This window comes from Salvelinus alpinus, chromosome 33 (genome assembly GCF_045679555.1).
Source record: "Salvelinus alpinus chromosome 33, SLU_Salpinus.1, whole genome shotgun sequence".
Lineage (NCBI taxonomy): Eukaryota > Metazoa > Chordata > Actinopteri > Salmoniformes > Salmonidae > Salvelinus > Salvelinus alpinus.
The window spans coordinates 5,936,052-5,960,304 of NC_092118.1; the positions used below are offsets into that span (position 1 = coordinate 5,936,052).

Sequence of the window (24,253 nt, forward strand, 5' to 3'; positions counted from 1 at the left end):
CCGCTAATATCCTCACAAAGCCGTTGAAGAGGAGTGGGACAAAATTCCACAGGCCACAATCGACAGCCTGATCAACTCTATGCGAAGGAGATGTGTCGCTCTGCATGACTGGTACATGACAGATACTGACTGGTTTTCTACCTTTTTTAAGGTATATGTGACCAGCAGATGCCTATCTGTATTCCCAGTGATGTGAAATCCATAGATTATTGCCTAATTTATTTATTTAAATTGACTGATTTCCTTACATGAACTGAAACTCAGTAAATCTTTGAAATTGTTGAATGTTGTGTTTACATTTTTGTTCAGTATACTAATAAAACCAATAATCTACTGGAACAAATACAATAGGGTTTCACCAGCGTCGCTGCTTGAAGCTCTAATGACCCCAGCCATTATAACATTGCTTGCTGTAGCTTCATTCACATCAGTTGATCTTGAAACACATAACCTATTAGCTATACAATTAGCTGGTACACATTAACTCTTACTGTGATTAAAAACGATAATTTAATACATACTGAGGGATCTGTTAGCAGAAAAAGTATTTTATTAACAAAAGGTAAATAAGTTTTGTTTTACAGAACCATTTCTTGTGCAGTTTTAAAGCAAATTTCCTGCAATTCTACATATTTTGCCATGACTTATGCCAGGTTAATGTGATATCTGAGTGAGAGTGACTAAGAAAATAAATCGGGGCCCCCTGGACGTCAGGGTCACTGGGCACGTGCCCTGCCTGCCTGGTCAGTAATTCGGCCATGATTGCTACAAGTTTAGATAGCTAACTAGACTAATTTACTTAGGTCTCTCTTTATTTGGCCGGGTAGGCCGTCATTGTAAATAAGAATTTGTTCTTCACTGACTTGCCTAGTTAAATAAAGGTTAAATAAAAAAATGTTTAAAAAAATTATAATCTAACATGTTTTAACTGACATAGGCTAATTGAGTGACTGTCAGTGAGTGACATAAAACAAGAAGAAAGCTTCTACAACCAATTTTAGAAATTTAACCTTGTGTATTCTTCTATTCTAACTCTCAACAGTAAGTTCAGACCGACAATTTTTTAATTTTTTTATTAAATAACCGAGGTCCGGACCTCGGTGTCCTCATATGCAGGGTTGGTTACTTTCTAAATGTAATCCTTTACATTTACCTGTCCAAAATTGTAATCAGTAATGTAATTTTTGGATTACCCAAACTCAGTAACGTAATCTGATTACATTCAGTTACTTTGAGATTACTTAAGAGAGAAGATTGAACGACATCTATTGCAGGATAAATAAATGTTAAAGTTTACATAGATGGCCATATATGGATGTTACATTTTAATTTATGGGTTGGTTATGTAGGCTTCTTCTAACCCATCGCTTTCTACTACATATAATAATACGATTAAATTATATATTTATGTTAATATATCTAATTTATAAGTCCAAAAATGGATGTAGCAATTACAGATTGCCCCTTTAAGTATATCAAAAGTGTGCAAGTTTGAGCATGTGTCCATTAGGCCTATGGATGTGTTTTTTTATCAGCATGATTTAGATTGAGCAATAGAAGGCCCACTTTTATTCCATAGGCTGGGATCCGCACTCTGCAGATGTTGCAAGAGCGCAACAATGATTGATAGGCAGCTTCAACTTCTTGAATTCAACCATTATTGGGTTCACATACATATTTAGATGTGGGAACAGCCATCCACAACAACCACAATCCGTATAGTGCAAATAGCTAAATGAGAGAGCAGCAGTGTGATTCACATCAATGCGCTATGTAGATATCTGTATGTGATATCCGTGATATCAGTATTGCCGTAGACTACACCACTGCTGTCATCCTTACCTCCAAGCGTTTATTCAAGTTGGATAATCTTTGGATGCCGACAGCAGTCGCACCATTGGAAGACATAACTTGGACTGTAGCCTACAAAAGCCTATTCCTGCTCTTTTCCTGTGATCCATCAAACACATTTGGTGTGTCATCATACTGGTCTCTGACTTGTGGTCAGACTCGCTCAGGTGGAACCACGTTAAATTTGCGCCTTTTTCAATGCTGATTTGAATGTCATTGAGAAAACAGAGAAGTGTCCATTTTCTCCCCCCGCAAACATCCTTTCGGAATTTAAAATGAATCCTCGAAGTAATCATCTTGTTTTTCAAAAGTATCTGTAATCTGATTACAATGTTTTTGCTGGTAGGATAAAAAGGGATGTTCACATGCCTGTCTGACAGAACCTTTGGTAGTAATGAAGGTTTGGGGCGGAGAGATATACTTCTCCCACCGGGGTCCATCCGGTAGCACTCAGAACTTACCGAAAGATCATGGAGCTCACCCACCCTCTTCATGGAAGTAATCGCTACCAAGAAAGCCACCTTCATAGAGAGGTGTTTCAGGGAGGCAGACTCCAATGGTTCGAAAGGCGGCTTTGCCGAAGCTGCCAAGACCACATCCAGATCCCAGCTCGCCATTGAGTGGGTCCTAGCTGGACGCAGGCGACAAATCCCCTTCATAAACCTGGAGACCAAGGGATGGCGCCCCACTGGCCTGTCCATCCACCCCACATGGCATACAGATACCCTCTCAGTGTAGAGGCTGCCAAGCGCTCATCCAAGCGAGACTGCAGGTATTGGAGGACATACTGCACCCCGCATGACTCGGGCACAACCTCAATACCAGTGCACCAAAACCACAACAACTGCCAGCGCAACTGGTATGCCACAGTTGTAGCCGGTGCCCTTGTGCTCTGCATGGTGTTTATTACGCCCTCCTGTAGTCCTAACATGGACCATTGGTGCCGTTCAGCGGCCAAGCCCACAGACTGAGGCGGTGCGGATGCCACAGAGTTCCCCCGGCCTGAGACAGCAAGTCAGGTCTCAGGGGCAGTTGCCAAGTTGTCCCAGACAACAGGGACAGGAGAAGGCTGAACCAGGGTTGTCTGGGCCAGTATGGGGCCACCAGCAGCAGACGATGCTCCGCCATCCTGGTCCTGTCCAGCACAGCCTGGATCAGGGGAAAACGGGGGAATGCGTAAAGCTCTAGCCCTGGCCAATCGGGAGCCAGAGCATCCAAGCCCAAAAGCCCTGGTGGCTCCAACATGGAGAACCACAGGGGTGGTGTGCATTGTCCAGGGAGGCAAACAGGTCCACCTGCGCCCTCCCGAACTTGTCCCACAGGTGCTGCAGCACCTGAGGATGTAGGCTCCAGTCCCAAGGTGGTGGGCCCTACCTCGAGAGCATATCCGCTGCTACATTCAGGATGCCAGGTACGTACGCTGCATGTAGAGACACTAAACGTCCCTCAACCCAGAGAAGGAGCTCCTGTGCCATAAGATGGAGGTGGTGAGACCTCAGTCCACCCTGATGGTTGATGTAAGCCACCACTGTGGTGTTGTCCATTCTCACCAGGACATGTCTTCCCTTAAGATATGGAAGGAAAGACCGCAGGGCCAGCAGTACAGCTCGGAGCTCTAGTGTGTTGATGTGCCTGCCGCTCCATGGGGGTAGCCAACAGTCGCTGGCCGACCTGCCCTTGGTCATGCCCCCCAGTGCCCTGAGGCACTGTGCGGTCACCCGCAGTTGGCGGTGACGGTGGCGCTTCGGGTGCAGCTGGTGGGAGGTGAACCACCGTTACGGAGGCCGGAGATGGAGCAGGCCCAGGGAAATCAGCAACGAGGCTGCCGTCAGCAAGCCCAACAGGCATTAGCAGGCCAGGGAGGAAACCACCCGCCCCTGCCGAAAATGGTAGAGGCAAGATAAAATCGCCTGAACCCTTCTGGTGGGCGTCAGATGACTCTTCTTGTCATTTACAGTAATGCCCAGCCTGCCGATGTGGGTCAGAGCATGTCTCTGTCTGACAGAATCCTGGTTGGGGCACAGATAATTGAGAATCAAAAATCCTCGGGACGTGAGAGGTGCCAGGACAGCGTCCATGCACTTTGTGAAAGTGTGGGGTGCCAAGGAGAGGCCGAAGGGAAGAACCATGAATTCGTAAGCCGTCCCTTTGAAAATGAATCGGAGGTACTGCCAATGACCTGGGTGAACAGGAACATGGAAGTACGTACAGTGGGGAGAACAAGTATTTGATACACTGACAATTTTGCAGGTTTTCCTACTTACAAAGCATGTAGAGGTCTGTAATTTTTATCATAGGTACACTTCAACTGTGAGAGACGGAATCTAAAACAAAAATCCAGAAAATCACATTGTATGATTTTTAAGTAATTAATTTGCATTTTATTGCATGACATAAGTATTTGATACATCAGAAAAGCAGAACTGAATATTTGGTACAGAAACCTTAGTTTGCAATTACAGAGATCATACGTTTCCTGTAGTTCTTGACCAGGTTTGCACACACTGCAGCAGGGATTTTGGCCCACTCCTCCATACAGACCTTCTCCAGATCCTTCAGGTTTCGGGGCTGTCGCTGGGCAATACGGACTTTCGGCTCCCTCCAAAGATTTTCTATTGGGTTCAGGTCTGGAGACTGGCTAGGCCACTCCAGGACCTTGAGATGCTTCTTACGGAGCCACTCCTTAGTTGCCCTGGCTGTGTGTTTCGGGTCGTTGTCATGCTGGAAGACCCAGCCACGACCCATCTTCAATGCTCTTACTGAGGGAAGGAGGTTGTTGGTCAAGATCTCGCGATACATGGCCCCATCCATCCTCCCTTCAATACGGTGCAGTCGTCCTGTCCCCTTTGCAGAAAAGCATCCCCAAAGAATGATGTTTCCACCTCCATGCTTCACGGTTGGGATGGTGTTCTTGGGGTTGTACTCATCCTTCTATTCCTCCAAACACGGCGAGTGGAGTTTAGAGCAAAAAGCTCTATTTTTGTCTCATCAGACCACATGACCTTCTCCCATTCCTCCTCTGGATCATCCAGATGGTCATTGGCAAACTTCAGACGGGCCTGGACATGCGCTGGCTTGAGCAGGGGGACCTTGCGTGCGCTGCAGGATTTTAATCCATGACGGCGTAGTGTGTTACTAATGGTTTTCTTTGAGACTGTGGTCCCAGCTCTCTTCAGGTCATTGACCAGGTCCTGCCGTGTAGTTCTGGGCTGATCCCTCACATTCCTCATGATCATTGATGCCCCACGAGGTGAGATCTTGCATGGAGCCCCAGACCGAGGGTGATTGACCGTCATCTTGAACTTCTTCCATTTTCTAATAATTGTGCCAACAGTTGTTGCCTTCTCACCAAGCTGCTTGGCTATTGTCCTGTAGCCCATCCCAGCCTTGTACAGGTCTACAATTTATCCCTGATGTCCTTACACAGCTCTCTGGTCTTGGCCATTGTGGAGAGGTTGGAGTCTGTTTGATTGAGTGTGTGGACAGGTGCCTTTTATACAGGTAACGAGTTCAAACAGGTGCAGTTAATACAGGTAATGAGTGGAGAACAGGAGGGCTTCTTAAAGAAAAACTAACAGGTCTGTGAGAGCCGGAATTCTTACTGGTTGGTAGGTGATCAAATACTTATGTCATGCAATAAAATGCAAATTAATTACTTAAAAATCATACAATGTGATTTTCTAGATTTTTGTTTTAGATTCCGTCTCTCACAGTTGAAGTGTACCTATGATAAAAATGACAGACCTCTACATGCTTTGTAAGTAGGAAAACCTGCAAAATCGGCAGTGTATCAAATACTTGTTCTCCCCACTGTACGTATCCCTCAGGTCCAGCGTCACAAACCACTGGTCCCTGGACACGGCCTGCAACACACGTGCTGGGGCAAGCATGTAGAACCTCAGTACCTTCAAGTACCCATTGAGGTTGCGGAGGTCCAGAATCCATCTCTTTTTGGGACCACAAAATAAGTGGAGTAGAACCCACCTAGCCGTTCTGGTGTCTTGATCCTGCGGATGGCACTCTTGTCCAGGAGTGAGGGTCGGCCACCGTGGAGACACAAGGCCCCTGAAGGACAGGAGCGGGCACCGGAATTGGATGAAGCCCCGCTGCCGGCTTCTGATGGCCTGTCATTCTGGTTGCCCCACTCACGGTGGTGAATAGTGCCAGCATCGTCCCCCAGGAACAGCCTATCACTGGCCAACAGGGAACAGCTGTCGTCGCCATCAAAGTTATCAACCTCCTGATGCAGGGCATGCGGCCTCCGTTCAAGGTGGTCCCTCCTGCCCCCATCCAGGACTGGCAGCAGATGGGCTTTACCTGCGGTGGCTCCGGCCACGCTTCCTGGGAGGGGAACTGGGCCCAGTAGAGGTACTAACAGCTCGCTGGTGCACCACTCCTGAGGGAGGGAGTTCGTCCCCAGCCTGAGCCCGAGCCTGGCTAATCCACTCGCGCATGGCCTCCAATCGCGCCAGGCGCAGGTGCTCTGAGAACACCACACAAAATTGGCATCCAGTAGGGCGCTCCACCGCCCTCTCCACGTGGCTTAAACACAGGCAGTGCATACACGAGGTTTGCGGATCCCCATGGGGGATGCCACCATCACACCTGTCACAAAGGGAAGCCATAAGCTCAGCCAAGCCAACAAGGCCACGGAGCAGGGGTCCGACACCCTGGGAGAGCTTATGTTGTGACCCGCTTGGAGGAATAGAAACCTGGAGAGGGATAAATTACCCAGTACCTCTACAAAAAAATGGGGAAACCCTGTGTAGGAAAAGCAGGCAGACAAAAAAACTGCAACCAGGTAATGGGTTTGACTTATTAGTTTTTTTTGTTTTTGTCTTACGCCAACTGCAATATTACCTACCGGTTAAATATCCAAGCAGTAAAAACAGCACCATATGATGGAATAACTCCATTAAGGAACTGAATTTAATGTCTCAATGTAGTGGAAAGCCCACCACGATACTCTTACACTCTGCAGGGGTAAAGAACAAGAAAGAAACCTGCAGGGTAATTAGCAGAGAACCCACGCCTGAGGCACGGGAAGCAGCATGTTGAAGCAATTCACAACACACACATAGAACATGCCAGTCGGCAAGTTATGTAAGGTAAATTACTGTTTGTGGCAGCAAGAGCCACCATACTAATGGATGCACACGGAGTCGTAGTGTAACGCTAACAAAACACAAATACGACAAACCACGGGCGGAAGATATAGACCAACCGCACGCAACGAGTGGAGCACTCGAGAGAAGGGGCTGGCCATCTGGCCAGCTGCTCCAGGATGCAAACAGCCAGTGAGTATACTTCCACGCAAGATATTACACTTACCAGTGACTTACCAAGCGAACTTCAGAAAGTTTGTACCTCAAACCATACGGACGTCCGCCGAGAAAATGAAAGAGAACGTGTGTTGCGGCCATGAGGTCTATATATAGGGGCGGACCCCAGCCGTGACACAGGTGTACACGGGAGTAAATCTGTAAATTCTCACCTCGGATGTATCCCTCCACTGCGGAGTGATACCAATATATTGGAATGATCCAATATAGTGAAACATAACATTTATAATTTTACCAAATATTTAGGTCATCATTTCATGGAGTCTGTGAAGGATGAAACCACATGGTAAAAGTGGTAAGCAAGTAAGGTCAAAAAAATTGATTTTCATCAAGTCAAATAAATCTTTTATGTTAAGAGTTCCTTGATCGGTGTCCCTATACCAGGACGGTTGTTGCTAACATGCGCTAATGTTAGCAACAACCGTTGTAAGTAACAGCCAGGACATAGACATGTCTTATATGGGCAGAAAGCATAAATTCTTGTTAATCTAACTGAAGTGTCCAATTTACAGTAGGTATTACAGTGAACAAATACTATTGTTTGAGGAGAGTGCATAACAACAAACAACAAACAACTTTAATCATGGCAACTGGTTTGATACATTCACCTCTGAAGGTAAATAATGTACTTACATTCAGTAATCTTGCTCTGATTTGTCATCCTGATGGTCCCAGAGATAAAATGTGGCATAGTTTTGTTTGATGAAATCCATTTTTATATTCAAATGTAGGAACTGGTTCTACAGTTTGATCCCCTACTGTTTTTTTGTTGTTGTATTATCTTTTCCCAGATCTAATATGTTATATTCTCCTACATTAATTTCACATTTCCACAAACTTCAAAGTGTTTCCCTTCAAATGGTATCAAGAATATGCATATCCTTGCTTCAGGTCCTGAGCTACAGGCAGTTAAATTTGGGTATGTCATTTTAGGCGAACATTTTTAAAAAGCGTACGATCCTTCAGAGGTTTTAAGAGGTTTCATGATGCTTGTATCTACACCACAGTAGATAATTTTAAGATTGTTCTATACATCAGTTGGGGTCTCTATAACCTGCTGTATGAGGTCCTAAACCTATTGTGATAGTGTATCCTTGTGTAACTAGTGTGAAATGGCAGGCTAGTTAGTAGTGTGCGCTAGTAGCATTTCAATCAGTGAAGTAGATGATTCCCTTACTATGCTAGGCTTTTGTGGAGGGAAAGGTAACAAGCCCAGGTTGGTGCAAGGAGAGGGATGGAAGCAACACTTTTATATTGATGCTGTTGACCCGGATCATTGATCATTGTTGCTGGGATATGAGGTAACAACCGTGCCTGGCCTATGTTAAAAGTGTTTCTTTTTTTAAGTACGTTGTTTGTTTGGTATTAAGCCTGTGTTAAAATATGCTTAAAATATATTAAAATACAAAAAAGGGATTGTGATTGTGTTGAATTGTGTTTGGGAAATAAAGATAGACCAGTGGAGGCTGGTGGGGGGAGCTATAGGAGGACGGGGTCATTGTGAAAGCTGGAATGGTATAAATGGAAGGGAATCAAACACATTAAACATATGGAAACCGCGTTGGACTCTGTTCCATTGGTTCCATTCCAGCCATTACAATTAGTCTGTCCTCCTATAGCTCCTCCCACCAGCCTCCTCTGAGATAGACATAGGTCATATTTCATTCAGTACAGAAATGTGTAGGTGGCTTAATTTACCCTGTACTGCGGCTCAATTTACCCAATTTCAGGGGTAAATTGTACTGAGAGAAAACAAGCTACAGTATGTTTTAAAAAATGTAACGTTTACATGAATTCTGAATATTTCCAGGGATACACAACATCCTGAAATATATGTAGCCTAGATATCTTTGTTAGGAAGAATACTATATTTCCCTTGACAGAGTGACGCTGAATGTAAAAAATTGCTACATTTACCCCACTTTCTCCTAGATTGTGGAATAGATTGTGATAGCGAATGATGTCTGGCAAACCTATAGGGGCACTCTTCAAAAAAGCACAGTCCTAGATTGCACCTCAGGGAGCGAGGAGGACTTTGGTGCAGCTTTCAGTCGCAAGATTCTTTCTATTATCAGTCCGTGCTCAGTCTTGCAAGGGAATACATCAGTTCCTCGACTCTCCTTACCGTTTGGGTTTAAGGCAGAAATCCAGGTTAGTGAACTTTGTATCTATATTTTTCAGCTTTTGTATGTTCTTTTTTTATTCTGGAGAAAATAAGAGAACGTATAGCCTGCTGTTGTGGTCAATTGGAGAATAAAGAATAGAGAAGGGAGAAAGAGTTGGATAAGCTATCCTTTGTTCTCTTTTGTTCATGTATTTGCATTCCTACCGGTGCGTGCGTAGATTTTCACATTCAACATCTTCGAGCCACGATTTGCGTTTTATTATGTGGATGTTCCAAAGAGTCTTTCCTGGGATTTTAACAATTTGTCTGCGCTATGAGGTGTAGACTTTTTTTTATTTATCCAGAAGCATCAGGGTGACAGGGCTGTGTGTGCCCAAATCAATTTATGTAATACATTGAAAAAAGATCAAGTGTAGAGTAAGATGACAAATCAAGACTCAAACTTAATAGAAAAAAAGACAAACATATTTTCCATCGTAGCTCTACACGCCTGTGTCCCACAAGACGGTATGGCAACATTAACGAACAGTGAAGATAGAGTGAAGTAGCGGGGGTATGTGTTTGGGGGAATGGAGTCATTGCGCTTGTGCCTTCCCTGTCGATAATATATCGTTTTAAATCATTACTTAGATTTGTTCTATAATGACAAACATCAAAGACTGCCATCCATCCAAGCTATAAAAGTTATACTTTTTACAATCAGGTGGATTTCACAGTTAACGTCATTCTGTAGCAGGCATCTAGGATGCCTGTCTCTCAGAGCCTTGCTGATGCAACAGGAGTTGTAAAATTACCTGCGCATTTTCCTTCAATGTAATTGAACGTGTCTTCAGCCCTATTTGAGTTTTAATAGAAAATAATACATGGCTACCCGGTAGTGTTTACAGTAATCTGTGTGTGATCATATTGCTATAATTGGTTTATTCCTCACACCCCTAAACCGGTACTATTTCACCCCCTCGTCGCCTATAAGCTCCATGTACTTCCCCAATGTGTGAACATTGTCATGTGCTTTTGGCAGATGTATCTTGAAATCTCTTTTTGAAATGTCTGACTGTTTTCTTTTAATGTGTGTGTATAGGCAAATGTCATGTAAACCGAGTAAATGAATTGAGTCAAACACATATAAATAACTCGCGCAATTAACTTAATTCGCATGCTATAGCGACCCTTAAATATGGATAGTGATTGGGAGGAATATGAAAGCCTGTTTATCCGATAGCCTAGTAGAGGGGACCCATCGCTGCTCTGATATCAGCATGGATTTAGCTGTACAGCCCATAGCCTGCCCTGGCCTGCCGCATGGCTCCCTCTGTCAGCATCCCTTCTTGGTTGCCCTAATGCAGCACTATGGACAGCTCCTATTATGATCACGCCCGTGTGTTCTGCAGTTCAAATAAATATGCTATATGGCAGTCGCTCTCTCACCCATCTAACAAGAAAGACAGATTAGATTCAACTACGTTTGTGACATTTTGGATAATGGTCAATCGAAGTACTTGCGGAAAATGTCATAGTCTATTGTTACGTTCGTGATTAGTTTTGCTTCATGTTTTGAGAACCGCCTGCATGTTGAGCATTTTCCACCTTTCGGCTTCACTTAAAACTGTATGTCAGGCAGAAGAAACCTTTAACCTGTAATGCCTGTTTAGTATATCCATTCCCATGGTAAATATTGTTTTCTGTGACAGTCAGCCTACTGTTATATAAAGGAATCATTTTGTACTATTATCACCAAACATAATCTCTCAGATAACATTTAACTTCCAGTTCTCGGTTTTCTGATAGGGGGAAGGGAAGTAGGTTGAAATCAGCTCTTCCTCTTACAAGCATGGCAATGGAGTAAAATAAACACAATTTTGTGAGTGAGACCAGTGTGATAACGTTAACCCTACACCCATACTTAGTTTAGCTATATCTATAGCTAAAATAGTTTAGCTATATGTTTTTGTTGTCATCAGTGGATGATGTATAGTACTACTACTCGGAATACTACTACTCAGTTTTATACCATGGCATTGTTGAATAGTCCTTTCTGATTGGCTTGAAGAGCATTCTAGAGCATGCATTATTTCCCTTTATAAACTGGGTGGTTTGAGCCCTGGATGCTGACTGGCTGACAGCCGTGGAATATCAGACATTATAAACTGTTTGGTTCCAGCCCTGAATGATGATTGGCTGACAGCAGTGGTATATCAGACCGTATACCACAGGTATGACAAAACATTTAGTTGTACTGCTCTAATTACGTTAATGACCAGTTTATAATAGCAACAAGGCACCTCAGGGGTTTGTAGTATATGGCCAATATACCATGGCTAAGGGCTGTGTCCAGGCATTCCGTGATGTATCCTGCTAAGAACAGCCCTTAGCCATGTTATATTGGCCATATACCACCCCCTCATGCCTTATTGCTTAAGTATACCACGGGTATGACAAAACATGTATTTTTACTGCTCTAATTACATTGGCGACGAGTTTATAATAGCAATAAGGCGCCTCAGGTTTGTGGTATATGGCCAATATACCATGGCTAAGGGCTGTATCTAGGCACTCCGAGTTGCATCGTGCGTAGACCTGGCCTTAGCATGTTATATTGGACATATACCACACTCCCTTGGGCATTTTTTTTTTTGCATGAAAGAAATCAATGGCTATAGTTCATTTTTACACGTTTTGTTTGAGCTGCTTTTGAAAGCAAAAGTCAAATTGTAACGGTTGTCGTCTGGAGGAGAAGAAGAGGACCAAGGTGCAGCGTGGTAATTGTTCATCTTACTTTAATAAAGGTGAACAGTCAAAATACAAAACAACAAAAGTGACAACCGAAACAGTTCTATCTGGTGCAGACACACAAAGACTGAAAACAACCACCCACAAAACCCAACAGAAAACAGGCTACCTAAATATGGTTCCCAATCAGGGACAACGATTGACAGCTGCCTCTGATTGAGAACCATATCAGGCCAAACACAGAAATACAACACAGAAACACAAAACACAGATTACCCACCCAACTTACGCCCTGACCGTACTAAATAAAGACAAAACAAAGAAAATAAAGGTCAGAACGTGACACAAATTGAAAACAGTATTGGTATTGTTGAATTGGATTTTCATAATAGCGCAGCTAGGTCTGATGGCTTGGCCCGCTAAACTAGCGCGTCTGTTTGTTTGGTTACCATGGTAACTACTGTAGATATCTAGTAAACTTGCTAGCTAGCTACTTCAGTGGATGTTGAACACATTTCTACAAGCAAATACTATAAAAGGGATGGTATAACTGGGATAATCAACTCTGGGCTCTATGCTTTCTCTGGAAAATAATGCATCTCTCTGTGGAAGGTCAGTTCCACTCCGAACGCATAGCCCCTCTTTGATTATCCCTTCATTCATTCCCATGCTTTAGTGGTTGCAAAGTAACAGGAGTGTGCAGAACAGGAGTTTGTGGTCTGTAAAATAACATGTTATCTTATCCATGCTTACCCTGGCCTGAATCTTATTTAACCCTTGCACTAAACTATAGAGAAAATCCAGACCATAGCCCCCAAAAATGTCTCACTAACCTGTCGTTTTTAAAATACCATGGCATTGTTTCAATACTCGTTTCTGATTGGTTAAAGGGCATTCCACGTCGTTCATTATTTTCCACAGAACGCATAGCCCCTCGTTGATTTATCCCTTACTTATTTATATACAGTGCACTAGATAGCTATAGAGGGTTAGCAGATTATACAATCATTTTCACCAGGCTTGTTGAACAGGTCCTAGTCATGCACAACAAGTGCTCACTAGGTTCCCAAAACCTATAGCTAAAAACATTTGTGTTTTTTTCTTTATTTTGTGAACTCAAGTCCCCCTTCCTCCTCTAACTGTGCCTCTAACCTGCTATTCTAAAAGTATACCAGTGGGAATAAGTGTACAACTAAAACAGACCATTAAAGGGCAACAGTAGAATGGGAGGCTCACTTGGCACATAATAACATTACCTAAGACTCCAGAGAGGGTGTCTTGTCCTGTGGTTTATACAAGAGCACTGGATAGTTTAGAACTTGGAGTAGTTCCCATGCAGTGGTCATTTGTCTTTTTGCCAATAGTATTTGGCAGAGTGTGGTCTCCAGATTGAAATGCTTTCCCCCTTTAAAGCCCGACTGAGTGCTTTCTTACAACAGAGACAGGCGGCACTATGTTGGCATGATTGCAATGCTTTGAATTTTATTCAGCTTTAACTTGGTATTGAGGTTTGTGGTGGGTAATTCAAGGAAATTGATATATGCTATGCATTGATTATCAAACGCAACAACCTGTCACACTTGTTAAGTCATTCTGATTTTATTATTCACTTTTAGGAGACACCATGGGAGGCAAGCTGAGCAAGAGGAAGAAGGGGTACGATGTCAGCGACCCAAAGGACAAGAAGGAGGAGATTACTGTGGCTGCTGTGAGTGCCGTTGAGGCCGTGGCCCATGCCGTGGAGAGCAAAGCACCAGCTCCGGTCGCTGAGTTGGCAGCGAAGACTGCTCCTAAGGTGTCTGCTGCGGTAGAGGGAGCAGTGGAGTCGGCAGCGGTAACCATCACAGAAGCGACAGAAGAGGCCCTGTCAGCTATAGAGGCTGTGGCCAAGGGGGCCACCGCCGAGCCAGCGGCTGTACCAGATGAACCTGTGGCAGCCCCGGCAGAACCAGCGCCAACAGCAGAAGAGCCAGTGGCTTCAGAAGAACCAGCGGCAGCACCAGAGGAGCCAGCACCAGCTGCAGCACCAGAAGAACCTGCAGCCCCAGAAGAGCCAGTGTCAGCACCGGAACAACCTGCAGCAGTAGCAGAGGAACCAGCCGCAGCTCCAGAAGAGCCAGTGTCAGCACTGGAAGAACCTGCAGCAGCTGAGGAACCAGCAGCATCCCCAGAGGAACCTGTAACAACACCAGATAAAACAGAGGCACCGGAAGAACCAGCGGCACTAGACGAAACAGTGGCTGCACCAAAAGAGCCTGCCGTGGAAGAGCCTGTACCAGAAGAGCCTGCGGCAGCACCAAAAGAACCTGCACCAGAAGAGCCTGCGGCAGCACCAGAAGAACCTGCACCAGAAGAGCCTGCGGCAGCACCAAAAGAGCCTGCAGTGGAAGAGCCTGCACCAGAAGAGCCTGCGGCAGCACCAAAAGAGCCTGCACCAGAAGAGCCTGCGGCAGCACCAAAAGAGCCTGCACCAGAAAAGCATGATGCAGCACCAAAAGAGCCTGCACCAGAACAGCCTGCGGCAGCACCAAAAGAGCCTGCACCAGAAAAGCATGATGCAGCACCAAAAGAGCCTGCACCAGAAGAGCCTACGGCAGCCTCTGTGGAACTATCCGCAGCAACAGAAAAGGATGCTGAGGCTACAGAACAAGCCACAGAAGTGGCAGACACTACAGAACCTAAGCCTGCTGCTCCAGAGCCTGAAACAGAGACTGTTACAGGGGAGGCCCCAGAACCTGAGGCTGTGCCCGAGGCACCAGTAGTGGCAGAAGCAGCTTCACCCGCACGGGAGGAGGAGCCTACATCAGTTGCAGAAGCTGTGTCAGAGTCAGCCACAGAGGCAGCCGCAGAGCCAGAGGCAGCCGCAGAACCAGGATCCGTCCTAGAACCAGCCGCTAAAGAGCTCCCCCTACCTGTAGAAGAATCCGTAGCAGAGCTTGAACCTGAAGCTGCTGATGCAGTAACAGAGGCAGCAGAGCCAGAGGCTGCCGACATTGCAGAACCCATCCCGGAGATCATCATTTCAGAATCTGCTGCACCTGCTGCTGCAGAGGAGGCCAACGCTGTGCCACAGGAGGCTGTGCTGGACAACAGGGAAGTTGTTTCCGCAGAGGAGGCTACTGCTGAGCCTTCTGCCCCTGAGGTCAATGGGGAGTGTCAGGAGCAGGCGGCCGAGCCGGCTGCCGTGTCTGCCCCGGAGCCACAGCAAAAGGAATGTGTCAATGGCATTGACAAGCCAGAGGATGCCGTTGAGGTGCAAATTGACTGTGAATTAAAAAAGGACTTGAACCTGACTGGCGACATCCAGATTCCTGAGGCAATCGGTGAGGCAATAAGTCAGGCTGTTGACTTGGTCTGAAGCTAATATAAATGTGTACCTAAAGTCCCTAATGATCCAAAAAAACCTCCAACACAAGCTTCTGAAGATAAATCTAAAAATGTTTGTTGTGGCAAAGGAGTTTCCGGTTAACTAAAAGGAAATACAACCACTCAAGTGTAGAGAGGGGGAGTGAGGTACATGTAGGAAGAGATGTGAGACATGGATGCAGTGTTGAGTCTTTGTGCCCCACACGTCATTGCAGAGGGGCAGCCTGTGTTTGCAGCATTTGTGGTGAGATGAAAGCCAGCAAAATTTGAGGGATGAGTATAGGAAAACCGGGAAAAAAACTGGACAACAGAGAAAAAAACATGACATTGGAAATTTGGAATGGAATGAGTAGTCTTGTCTTTGTGTGTGAGCCTGATGAATATTAAAAATGGTTTATCAGAATAGCATTCAATAGTGATCTAATTTCGACTTTCACATATCCTTTCCTTAACCATATGAAAAAATAATGGATGAAAAGTTTTGGGCTTTTATAATGGTGCAAACAGTAAGGAATGTTCATTGATGGCTTGGAATGGAGAATAAAAAAAGACTGTTATACCTGATTGCTCCTTTGTTGTTATGTATTCTATATAAATTAGGCAAAAGTCATTTGACACAAGGCCTTATTGTATAATGACAGGTCATTTTAGTAAATTTTAGCATGTTACAATTATTTCAACTGTATTTTAAGATACCTTTATGATTGATTATAATAAGTAAACCTAGGTGCAAACAATGGAGATCTTTGAAAACTGAAATTAGTCCAGTGCTTTATTGTTGTTGGCTGATAGATTGAGTGCACCAATATCAGCAGTCGGAGACATTATCTACAGAACATCATTCATTTCAAACTTCTACAGTCATGTACAGACAAGGTTTCTTTTGGGTTAGGGGTCGCCTGATTGTATTACCTGTAGACCAATGTCCTCGAGGTCATTGGCCTTGCAAATATTTTGTTTGGTGAATCTTGGCTTGCCTGTGTGTTTGTTTGAAAAATATGACCATGTTAATGCATGCAGACAGATCATTTCATAGGTCGTCTCTTCCTCCAGCTCTTACATCATAATAGCCCATCTCACTGGAACTCCAAGCTGTGGTAGGCAGGCAGCACCATAGAAATAGAATGAACAGAGAGGGCTTGGAAGCTGCGGTAAGATGCGGTAAAGAGGTCAATGGAACTCGACCCAAACAATGGAAATGCCATGGAAACACATGCGGGAAATATGGTGATGTAGAATGTTCATTCAAATTATGCTAACTGATGTGGCTCATACAATAGAATGTATTTTTTGTTTTTGTCAGTTGAGTTGACTCTACAAATCACAGCAGATTGAAGGGTACACTTCCTGCTTTTACTTTCTGGCATGGGTACACTCAAAATGGCTGCCAGTCCACCCATTATACCATCATTGACTTGAATGGGGACGCCTGTTCTATTCATTCTATTTCTGTGGGCAGCACACACTCCCCACATTTCAGAGACTGAAATGGCGAGGGGGTTTGGGGGAGGGGCATGTGTTCTTGGAGGAGGAAGGGGCTTTCAAGGGGGTTGGCGGGAGTGAGTGGGGGATGAGGGTCTGGGATGAAAGGAAGAGCTCTGACGCAGCACAGAGGAGAACACAACCATGACAAATTAGATAATCTCTCTTTTGCCTTGAGACATTTTTATACTGTTTCAGGGGCTGAAATTGGGCAGGGGGGTGGCGAGGGTGGAAGAGAAGGATAAAACGGTCGTAGAAGGTTCTGACACCTACTTCACCGGCCCTTGCAGAATGCTCCTGAGCATGGTGCTTGCACCTACATCTTAAAAGAGGCTAGAGGATATCTGTGATATAGGTACCAAAGCACATGCATTAGCACAAGGGAGATAAATGTTATGTGTTTGTGGATGTGCGTTCGTGTATGTGTATGTGTGTGTGTTCATGAGTCTGTGTTTGTGTTCATGAGTGTCCAAGGCATATGCACTGTGTATGGAATCTCCTACAGAATTTATAGAGAGTGGGTCAAAATCTGAAAGAAGGTTCGATGGAGATATCGATATTCCCAAGCGTCTTCCAACGGCACCATAACGAGCTCCTCCACATAGCAAACCTGAATTCTCGCTCCGGTTTCTTCAAGAAATACTCAGGCCCTCAGATTTATGAAAGGAACGTTCTTGAGAGCTGGGTGTTGGGTGGATGGACACGCTGTGTTGTATTCTCTCTCCCACCTGAAGCGTTCTGTGTCAAATGGTTACAGTGTATATGAAAACACGATCAAATTGGATGGATTTCCCTATTTATTTCAGGAAACGATCTGTAAATGATCATTATCTAAATCCCCCTTACATTTCAATCAGGAGATCATCAGTGAGATTAAAGTAAGCTTGACAAGCTATAGTAGATTGCTCACGGTGCAGGCATTGATTCAAGCGGATATGTTCACAGCATCATCATGATACTGTCTGTTTCAAAACAAGTATTACGGCATGTACAGCCGTGGCCCAAAGTTTTGAGGATGACACAAATATTAATTTCCACAAAGTTTGCTGCTTCAGTGTCTTTAGATATTTTTGTCAGATGTTACTATGGAATACTGAAGTATAATTACAAGCATTTCTTAAGTGTCAATAGGCTTTTATTGACAATTCAATGAAGCTGATGCAAAGAGTCAATATTTGCAGTGTTGACTCTTCTTTTTCAAGACCTCTGCAATCCACCGTGGCATGCTGTCAACTAACTTCTGGGCCACATCCTGACTGATGGCAGCCCATTCTTGCATAATCAATGTTTGGAGTTTGTCAGAATTTGTGGGTTTTTGTTTGTCCACCCACCTCTTGAGGATTGACCACAAGTTCTCAATGGGATTAAGGCCTGGGGAGTTTCCTGGCCATGGACCCAAAATATCGATGTTTTGTTCCCCGAGCCACTTAGTTATCACTTTTGCCTTATGGCAAGGTGCTCCATCATGCTTGAAAAGGCATTGTTCGTCACCAAACACACCAAACAAGTGAGCCCACTCCCTTGGCTGAGAAGCAACCCCACACATTAATGGTCTCAGGATGCTTTACTGTTGGCATGACACAGGACTGATGGTAGCGCTCGCCTTGTCTTCTCCGGACAAGCTTTTTTCCGGATTCCACAAACAATCGGAAAGGGGATTCATCAGAGAAAATGACTTTACCCCAGTCCTCAGCAGTCCAATCCCTGTACCTTTTACAGAATATCAGTCTGTCCCTGATGTTTTTCCTGGAGAGAAGTGGCTTCTTTGCTGCCCTTCTTGACACCAGGCCATCCTCCAAAAGTCTTCCCCTCACTGTGCGTGCAGATGCACTCACACCTGCCTGCTGCCATTCCTGAGCTAGCTCTGTACTGGTGGTGCCCCGATCCCGCAGCTGAATCAACTTTAGGAGACGGTCCTGGCGCTTGCTGGACTTTCTTGTGCTCCCTGAACCCTTCTTCACAACAATTGAACCGCTCTCCTTGAAGTTCTTGATGATCCAATAAATGGTTGATTTAGTTGCAATCTTACTGGCAGCAATATCCTTGCCTGTGAAGCCCTTTTTGTGCAAAGCAATGATGACGGCACGTGTTTCCTTGCAGGTAACCATGGTTGACAGAGGAAGAACAATGATTCCAAGCACCACCCTCCTTTTGAAGCTTTCAGTCTGTTATTCGAACTCAATCAGCATGACAGAGTGATCTCCAGCCTTGTCCTCGTCAACACTCACACCTGTGTTCACGAGAGAATCACTGACATGATGTCAGCTGGTTCTTTTGTGGCAGGGCTGAAATGCAGTGGAAAGGTTTTTGGGGGATTCAGTTCATTTGCATGGCAAAGAGGGACTTTGCAATTAATTGCAATTCATCTGATCACTCTTCATAACATTCTGGAGTATATGCAAATTGCCATCATACAAACTGAGGCAGCAGACTTTGTGAAAATTAATATTTGTGTCATTCTCAAAACTTTTGGCCACAACTGTACACAGACTATTTAACTTGTCAATAGATAACAAAATGCATCGATTTTTAGGGATAGGGATTTTTTGTTCTGACATATTCATATGTCAGAACAAATTCTAGGATATACAGTATCTGTTACAGTCTGTAGACACGGAAATCATGTATATCCAATAACTACTCCCATGGGTTTGGTTGTGTTTGCATTATTCAAAGGTTGCGTTTTTCTCCACAAAAACAGACCAGCTCTACTCTCAATATCACCTCTAAAAACTCCATTGTGACCAAGAGGTTTAAAACTTCCCCTGCTCCCCTAGCTAACCTGTATTGAATACTTGCTCAAATGAGGAGAAAAATAAAAATCGCCCAAACCCATCAGTTATGTAACCAAGGACTGTAGAAAAAAACCACAGCACCAAATATCAACATATTTTTCTCTCACTTAAATTAGAAAAATGCTTGTCGTCAACAGCATGTGTTTGCCAAGTTTTCATTGGTTCAGGCCGTTCTGAGGGGATGGGATCATAGTGTGGACATTTTCACATGAGGAATCCAGTTGTAGTAAACAGCCCATTCTCTCTCTCTCTCTCTCTCTCTCTCTCTCTCTCTCTCTCTCTCTCTCTCTCTCTCTCTCTCTCTCTCTCTCTCTCTCTCTCTCTCTCTCTCTCTCTCTCTCTCTCTCTCTCTCTCTCTCTCTCTCTCTCTCTCTCTCTCTCTCTCTCTCTCTCTCTCTCTCTCTCTCTCTCTCTCTCTCTCTCTCTCTCTCTCTCTCTCTCTCTCTCTCTCTCTCTCTCTCTCTCTCTCTCTCTCTCTCTCTCTCTCTCTCTCTCTCTCTCTCTCTCTCTCTCTCTCTCTCTCTCTCTCTCTCTCTCTCTCTCTCTCTCTCTCTCTCTCTCTCTCTCTCTCTCTCTCTCTCTCTCTCTCTCTCTCTTTCTCTCTCTCTCTCTCTCTCTCTCTCTCTCTCTCTCTCTCTCTCTCTCTCTCTCTCTCTCTCTCTCTCTCTCTCTCTCTCTCTCTCTCTGTGCTAGGGTCTCTGTGACCTGTAGTTTGCGGTAGAGGCCCTGCTTGCATCTTGATTTAAACACTGCCTTTAAGTTGCATAGTTGTCCATCCCCAGCTGCATTGCTTGGTTACTCTAACACTATGCACTCTATACTAAGGCTTTGGCACAGAGCTAAAAGTGCTTTCCTGTTCCTTTTTTTCATATGTGGAATGGCCCTCGTTTATTTAGCTATTTCTCAGTGGTGCCTTTGAAAGAAAACCGGAAGGAAAATGTGTACTCAATTCAAAGGCCATGTTATCACGAGTAGCAAGTAAAACTGCCAGATCCACTCCACATTTCACAGCACACAATGTACTACTCTACAGAATACAAAGCTTTTTTTACATTCACATTGTTGGACACAGTCAGACAAGCGAGCACTGACTTGGAGAGAATGAGGAAGATACATTGAGACAGTAATTAAATGAAACCCAAGCCAACATCCTGGAATTGGAGGCTGCAGATTACCAACAACATGAGCCTATATTAAAAACTGTGCATGTGTAGAAAGAGAAGATACACGCTGCTGCTCCCCCAACTCCAGCCCCTCAGCTGGGCTTACAGCTAATGGGTGTCAGGTGGCATTATTTATTAGTCCAGCAGGATCAGCCTGGTGGATAGATACATCCAAATGCGAGTCCAGATTTATCTCCTCATGCAAAAACACACTGTGGTGAATTTGCTATTTTCTTATAACCACATGATGTCTGCTTTTTATTTATTTAAAGGGACTACTTACTTCCTCTGTAGCTTGAGCCAGAACTGTTCCCTAAAAAATGTCAGCTGAAGGAACATGATGTAAATGATTGTACCAACATGATCATTCAACACTAAAGGGGATTTTTCCTGTAGAAACATTATTTTCTGAACGATCACGTCAACTAATATGAGTAACCTATTTCCCCTCTCTGTATCTCTCTATCTCCATCTGTCTCTGGTTCATCATTCTCTCCCAACGTGCTATCCATCTGTGAATCTGCACTAATGCTGTCATTATATGCGGGCCTGCAGAGGCCTATTAGTCAGACCTCAGTGGTAGTATGGCTCCTTATTGATCCATGGTGTTAGCCCTAATGGCCACTGAAAGGCCTGTGATTCCCTTCCTCTGCAGATCACTTGCTCCTCTTTCAACTACTACTGGGGGTGAGCGAGCACTTTAAAGCTGACCATACTCAATGTGTCTCTTAGTGTAGGAGTGTGTGTGTGTGCACACGATGTGTGTGTTTGTTTGTTCGTAGGCGTACGTGTGTGTATGCATGTGTGGGAAGCATAGCGTTCTTCCTCTGAGAGAGAGTGCTGATGACAGCTCCAGCATGGGGTCTGTATGGGGGAGATCAGGCCTTTGTCACACTGTCCAACCCCCTTCCCTCAGCCACCAGCAGGCAGAAAAAACTGAATTGTATACTCCGACAATCATTCTGGGCCAGTAAATGGAGTCAAGGGAACCTGGGAACCTGTGCCCATAGCACAACCTTTCAGGTCTTCAAGATGAGCTGCTTGATTCCCTCATTTAGATACTCAACAGATTTGTGTTTACACCAAATAATTAGTTTACTCAGATAATTTACATTTTACATTTTACATTTTAGTCATTTAGCAGACGCTCTTATCCAGAGAGCGTAATAATTAAGTAACAGCAAATAATCAGATTAAATAACATCTAAAGGCTCATCATCACTCAATTGTCATACTTGAGTAAAGGTAAAGATATCTTAAAGGGGAATGGAAACACTTCAAAAGTGGCAGGTGCATTACGCAGGACAAAACTCATAACTGAATATGAGTACAGACCAGAGGGTGTAATAAAGGCAGCGATTGCACGTGCCCTAGTCGTCAGTGGCACCTGCCAATAGCCCTTTAACAGGTCAAATTTGCTCACAAACTTAGCTGCGCCGACTTGATCAATACAGTCCTCCATCCGAGGAAGCGGAAATGAATCTGGCTTAGTGACACTGTTTACCTTACGGTAGTTCGTACAAAATCTGTTTGTCCCATCCGGTTTACTGACCAAGATACAGGGAGAAGCCCATCTGGAGAAAGAAGGCTCTGCTATATCACTCTTCAGCATGTACCTGACCTCAGCATCCAGACAACGCAGTTTCTCTGAAGAAACGCTGTAGAACCACTGACGAATGGGGTCAGTATCCCCAACGTCAATATCGTGTTCTATTAAGTTTTTACGTGTAGGTGTATCAGAAAACAAACCTGGAAATCTCCGAATCAGACCAACCATCTCTTTCCGTCCATCAACAGGTAGATGAGCGAGAAGGCTATCTAAAATATCCAGTGTCTCTGAATTTTTCAATGTACCCTGCAGTATGCAATCGTCGGGACCAGGAACATCTTCCTCCTCATGCATGGACCTAGCATGACAAGAACCCAGAGAAAAAACGGAATCTGCCTAAAGAACAGGTTTACTGTCCTCTGTAGCCTCCCACTGTTCAGCCTCAGAGGAATGTGCATAATAGGGTTTTAACAAATTTACATGGCACAGTTGGTGTACTTTTCTCCATTCTGGAGTGGCAACTAGATAGTTTTGCTCAGTGCACTGGTGCATAACCGTATATGGACATTAAAACTTGGCTTGAAAAGGAGATCCAACAATTGGCAGCAAAGCAAGAACCTGGTCACCTGGACTAAAGTGATGAGGCTCAGTTCGCCGACCAAATATGCCCTTCATCCTCTCCTGTGAAGATGATAGCTTCTCTTTAGCCATTTCACCAGCGGCGTACAGGCGTCGCCGGAAATCACACACATAAGATAACAGGGACTCAAGTCGCTCGGGAGACTTCCAGTCATCCTGGAGAACAGATAGAAGTCCACGCACCCCATGTCCAAACACAAGGTAATTTGGACTGAACCCCGTGCTCTCCTGTGAAACCTCCCTAGCGGCTAACAGTAACCAAGGCAACCCGTCCTCCCAATCCTTATCCATCTCAGTACAATAAGCTCTCAACAAAGACTTAAGTGTTTGATGGAAACGTTCCAGCGCTCGTTGACTCTGCGCGTGATAGGCGCTAGACAAATTGTGTTTAATACGGAGCTGTTGGAAAACCTGACCAAACAGATTAGAGGTGAAATTAGATCCTTGATCACTCTGAATGACCTTAGGGATTCCAAACAGTGAGAGAAACTGAGTCAAAGCTTTTAGCACAGACTTAGTCGTGATAGACCGGAGAGGATAGGCAGCAGGAAACCTAGTGGTCTGACACATCACAGTGAACAGGTAACTACTACCCTTTTTAGAACGAGGCAGAGGACCAACACAGTCAATAATCAGATACTCAAAAGGTTGACTGAGTACAGGAATAGGACACTGTGGTACCGGCTGAATAGCTTGATTAGGTTTATCAGTTAATTGACAGGTGTGACAAGTTTTGATGAACTCAGAAACATCCCTCTTTAACCTAGGCCAAAAAAAAATGATTGTAAGTTTTCCTCACACCCATATGTCCAGCAACGTCGTTGTGGGAAGTTGTCAAAACCAACTCACGAAGCTTAACTGGTACAACAACCTGACTAATCGCCTCCCCCAGAAAACAACTACCATGAGACACCCACTTTCTCATCAGGACATCCTCTTGGAGAAAATAGCCCTGGGCGACATCTCCCAACTGTTCCACAGGCAAAATTTGGTCAAGCAACTCTTCTAATGTGGGGTCAGCCCGTTGCGACTTGATTAGATCGGAGCGGGGTACAGATAACGGGATAACCTCTTGAAGCTAGGGGGCAGAATTTTTATATTTGGAAAAATAACGTTCCCAAGGTAAACTGACTATTTCTCAGGCTCAGATATTAGAATATGCATATATTTGACAGATTAGGATAGAAAACACTCTAAAGTTTCCAAAACTG

The 24,253-nt window shown here is 44.5% G+C and overlaps 1 protein-coding gene across 1 annotated transcript; it reads left to right on the top strand.

Moving 5' to 3' along the window:
* The first annotated feature begins 9,193 nt into the window (after positions 1-9,193).
* On the top strand, positions 9,194-15,978 carry LOC139562882 (protein bangles and beads-like). The gene is made up of 2 exons (XM_071381004.1): positions 9,194-9,344; positions 13,665-15,978. The coding sequence occupies exon 2, from the start codon at positions 13,673-13,675 to the stop codon at positions 15,404-15,406; it is 1,734 nt and encodes a 577-aa protein (XP_071237105.1). The 5' UTR covers positions 9,194-9,344; positions 13,665-13,672; the 3' UTR covers positions 15,407-15,978.
* The last annotated feature ends 8,275 nt before the right edge of the window (positions 15,979-24,253 follow it).

Coding starts and splice junctions, on each gene's coding strand:
- LOC139562882 (XM_071381004.1), top strand. CDS start 13,673: ATGGGAGGCAAGCTGAGCAAGAGGAAGAAGGGGTACGATGTCAGCGAC.